General features: G+C 43.3%; 1 protein-coding gene across 1 annotated transcript; it reads right to left on the reverse strand.

Annotated features, from left to right (window-relative positions):
* Positions 1-200: 200 nt before the first annotated feature.
* Positions 201-2,432, reverse strand: LOC306934371 (glial cell line-derived neurotrophic factor-like; the record flags this gene model as incomplete). Its single annotated transcript, XM_079516940.1, has 2 exons — positions 201-802; positions 2,225-2,432. The coding sequence occupies 2 exons, from the start codon at positions 2,430-2,432 to the stop codon at positions 201-203; spliced, it is 810 nt and encodes a 269-aa protein (XP_079373066.1).
* Positions 2,433-4,388: the final 1,956 nt, after the last annotated feature.

Below are 4,388 nucleotides of genomic sequence, written 5' to 3' on the forward strand. Positions count from 1 at the left end.
TGTACACATGAAACCAAATGGACCCTTTAAATGAATACTCAGGTTATCACTGTGTACATTGATGCCAGTGTCTTCATTGTATTATTTCCTCATCCTTCGACATCCTTGACAGACTCCAGACATCACACAGATTTATGTTTTGGAGTGGGAGTCGGACAGTCGGTGCAAATAAAATGACACCTTGCCTTCCACCCTCTACCTTATACGCAACCACACTTCCTGGCAGAGTGCCTCCTCACAGTGTGGTAGATCATGTTGTCATCCAAAAACGAGACGTCGTCGTCAAACACTGTTGGCCGACAGCAGGCGTGCGGTGGGGTGTCTTTGGGCGGAAACTTCCTGTTGTTGGCGAGATTGTTGAGGATCTTGTCATAATTGCTCTCGGACTTTCTGCAGGGTCCAGAACAGTACCTGAATATCATTTCCTCACCGGAGCGGTAGCCCAGTCCAAGGTCTGACACGTTGAGGTGGATCTGTTTTAGCACACAGCCCTGTCCTCGTCCTCTGTCGCCTCGCCCTGCACCTCCTCCCGAGCTACTCGCTCGTCTTCTCCCACTGCTCCTCCTCCCTGTGTCTCCTTCGCCGGCTTTCCCCTTGCCTCCTGTGGTCATCTTGCTTGCCCCTTTCTGTCCTTTCTTTCTCTCTCTTCTGCGTCGAGTCCTGCCAGTGCCCACGACTGGTTTGGAAAGGGGTGAGGTAGAGGAGGTCTGGGAGGATGAGGAACGTCGCACTCTACTGATGGTCACTTTGATGAAGTCCACCACATCCTCAAACTGGTCAGGAAGGACCTCCTCTGTGGCGTCTGTAAGTTCATTGATAGAGGGAGATATGTGATTTCTGATTACATAACACATCATGAGGTTATTCTTCCACATAACATGGGTAACTGAAAAGATATACGTTTGTCTCCCACTTCACAAACTAGTGTGAAAGTAGGATTTATCATTTAAGTGCATGAAAATAAATTGCATGTGAAAACATGTCATAAAAGGCCTGGGCCATGGCTCAATGGTCCAGGCACCATGGCTGGTAATCCAGTCTGGCAGTGTGCAGCGGGTTCGACTCCCGATCCCAACGACCTTTACTGCATGTCTTCCCCCCATCTCTCTCCCCATTTCAGCCTACTGTCTGTCCCTCCATATAAAAAGGCAAAAAGCCACAAAAAAACCCATTTAAAACATGTCATAAAATGTTCTACAAATCTATCAATAGCCTGCTACGTGCCTTATTACATTTATATTTGGGTTCTTGCATGGCATAGTATGTACTAGGAATACGTAGTTTACAGCTATTGAGATTGAGAGATGGATTGTGTGCAAACGATGACAGCCCCTGGACCAACCATCCTTTATTTCCCACGGTATGCCCACCTTTAGTTTGCTTCACATAGCACTAGGGAGAAAAACGTCTGGATTTAATTGTGCAGTGGCACAGTAGGTGCATCTACCCTGAATGCTTTGCTCTTTCTGTGCGCCTGACAATGAGGTGATAGGTATAGGAATGTGCCACAAGAAAGGATGAGATAGTGGGTGTGAAAGACATGGCATGGAACCAATTATAACCACAACGCACTGAGGGACGCTAGTCATATTTAGGATTGTCTGCTTTACTGGGAACCTTTGGGAAGCCTTCAATGCATGACTGTGTCATTGAAGTATAAGTATATTCATATAGGTATCTAGACTCTCTAGAGCACTGGATCAAAGTGCTCCTTGTGGGACCCACAATGTGGGTGGTTCCAGGGGGTCCCCAGCTAAATGATCCATAGTATATAGGACTTATAGGAACCTAGTGGATTTAGGAACCAAATGGACCCTTAATAGGCCTGCAATCCCAAGAGTGTAAACAAGTGTGTTATCCTTTTAGCCTAAATGTCTGTTTGGCTGTATCCAATCAATCAATCAATCAATCAATCAATCAATCAATCAATCAATCAATGTTGTACAGTTCAATTTTTTTAACACTTTAACTCTAGGATTTAGCAGTGTAATCAATAAATCAATCAATCAATCAATGTTGTACAGGTCCATTTTTTAAAAACATCCTAACTCTTAGGATTTAGCAGTGTATATAGATTGGATCCCAGAGATTTTTTTATTTTTTAGGCCTGTCAAATGGGGGTCCACCTATTCACCTAATCATTCATGGTTCATGCCCTTTAAATAAAGAGGATTCAGAATCACTGACTGACTGGTCTAGATGGAAACCATGCATAACCACTTACATGTTTCTTCATTAACCGACGCCTTTTCCCCGTTGTGCGTGATTACCGGCGGTATCTCTGGGGAAGTAATAGATATGTTGATATGGACTGGCGGGAGCTCACGTGGTGAGGACCGTGGTTTTGTTTTCACGGGGCTCCCGCGCACGGGACTCCCGCGCACGCTGCTCAGCAGGATCAGACAGGTGGTCAGGCTATCCCATAACTTCATTGTCCACTTCAGTCCGAGAGAAAAACATGTCGTAATACGAAAACAACAGACATCCCTTTAAGTTTAGAGCTCCGTGCACCTATAGGTCAATGTCAACATGTTTCGTGTAGAGGAGATGGAGAGGGTCGCCTTCTTCATCACCTCGGGCTCTTGTCGACATCCCCAGACGTCAACCCAGAGCTCAAAACGTCTGTTTGAATTGCACGGAGATGCGTCCTTATTTAAATAAATGATCAGTCAGTGTGTTCGCCGGCGCTGGATCCTCAACAGGTAAGTTGCGAGAAAAGAATGAAGGAAAAACATCAACTGAAGGTTCCTCTTCCGGACTGCAAACGCAAAGTGTCCAAATATTTGGATTTGCATATATATATTTTTAAAAAGGTTATTCCCACAACCTCACTGTACTTCACTTTGGATTTAATTCAGCATGAATGTGTCGGTAAGCAAATATCCTTTAGTAGGCTGTGTGGGTTGTCTGTCAGTCCATCTCTCCCTGCTCCATCCATTGCTTGCTTAGTTGCTTCTGAACTGAGTGTTGAAGAGGCAGGTTTATAAGGACAGATGACGTCTTCTAGCCCATCCTCTATCTTGTTCTCTCTGTCACACTGGCAAACTCCCACGCTGCCCTGTCTATAATGGAGGATGGCGTCTGTTCATTGAATGACGAATTGCCGAGGCAATAGTTAGGAATCCTAACTATTGCCTCGGTAATCCTAATTTAGGATTGAGATAAAATATGTTATATTCTATATTCTATACATGGGCTTACAACAGTAATCAGAGAGAGAGAGAGAAAGAGAGAGAGAGAGAGAGAGAGAGAGAGAGAGAGAGAGAGAGAGAGAGATCTAATGAGTGAGTGAGTGAGTGAGTGTGTGTGTGTGTGTGTGTGTGTGTGTGTGTGCGTGTCCAGTGCCTCAAACTTTTTATGTAAAATATTCTCTTTCAGTCCATGGACCCCCATTGAAGATTTGTGTTGTTACTGTAAAATGTTTTTTTCATTTTATTTTTAGCATAGTTTCACAGTTCACACTTTTCCACACTAACATTACAAACGTCTTGCTTTTCTTTTGTAGCCTGTTTGGTTGGATGAAAGTTGACACATGTTTCTAATCAGCCATTGAAAACACACCAAGTAGATTGAGTTGCCACTTAAAATCACAACGAGCTTGAAATCAGCAGAACTTCTGGGAACTTCTCTATGTTTGACGGGCGGGAGGATTTAGAGAGGTCATATCTCGCTACCAGTGGGTATTGTTGTAAGGTTTCAACAGGACAAGAATTTTGCCTTTAAGTTTAATGCTTTGATTGACACACGTGAGAATGTCTTGAGATTGGTATGTGCAAGTATTTATACTGTTTTATTATGTAACCTAATAAGGTGCATGAGGGAAATATAATTTTTCTTGACTTTACCATTCAAACCCAAAAGGCCACATTCCAAGTAGCCTATAGGACAGTGGTTCCCAAAGTGCGGTCCGGGGACCTTCAAGGGGTCCTTGAGGGGGCTCCAGGTTGTCCCCATCAGTGAAATGAGTGGCTAATGTATTCAAACATAGAAGATCTAAAAGTTCACAGCGTCTCAACACGTGAGGTTGTAGATCTGCTATCTTTGTGGAAATATTTTTGAATAGTTTTAACAAAAATCTTCTCTTATTTTTAAGGGGTGCTAGCCCCTTCTATAAACAGATTTTGTCCCCACACGTCTCAAGATTTGCCATTGACAATAAAAGGGGAATTCAGGTCAAATGTCCGCTAAATCTTGTCCCCACACGTCTCAATATTTGCCATTGAAAATTAACGGAGAAATGAGGTCAGAATTCTGCTAAATATGATGTAAATTAAACATCAAAACATTAAACGCCATTGACATTTTTACGTCATATGTAAACGAGCAAATCAGCTAACCAATCACAGGCAACAGGCATTCTGATTGGCCAGTATGAGATGATGCATGAT

The sequence above is a fragment of the Electrona antarctica genome, assembly GCF_951216825.1.
Source record: "Electrona antarctica genome assembly, chromosome: 12".
In the NCBI taxonomy this organism is placed as follows: domain Eukaryota; kingdom Metazoa; phylum Chordata; class Actinopteri; order Myctophiformes; family Myctophidae; genus Electrona; species Electrona antarctica.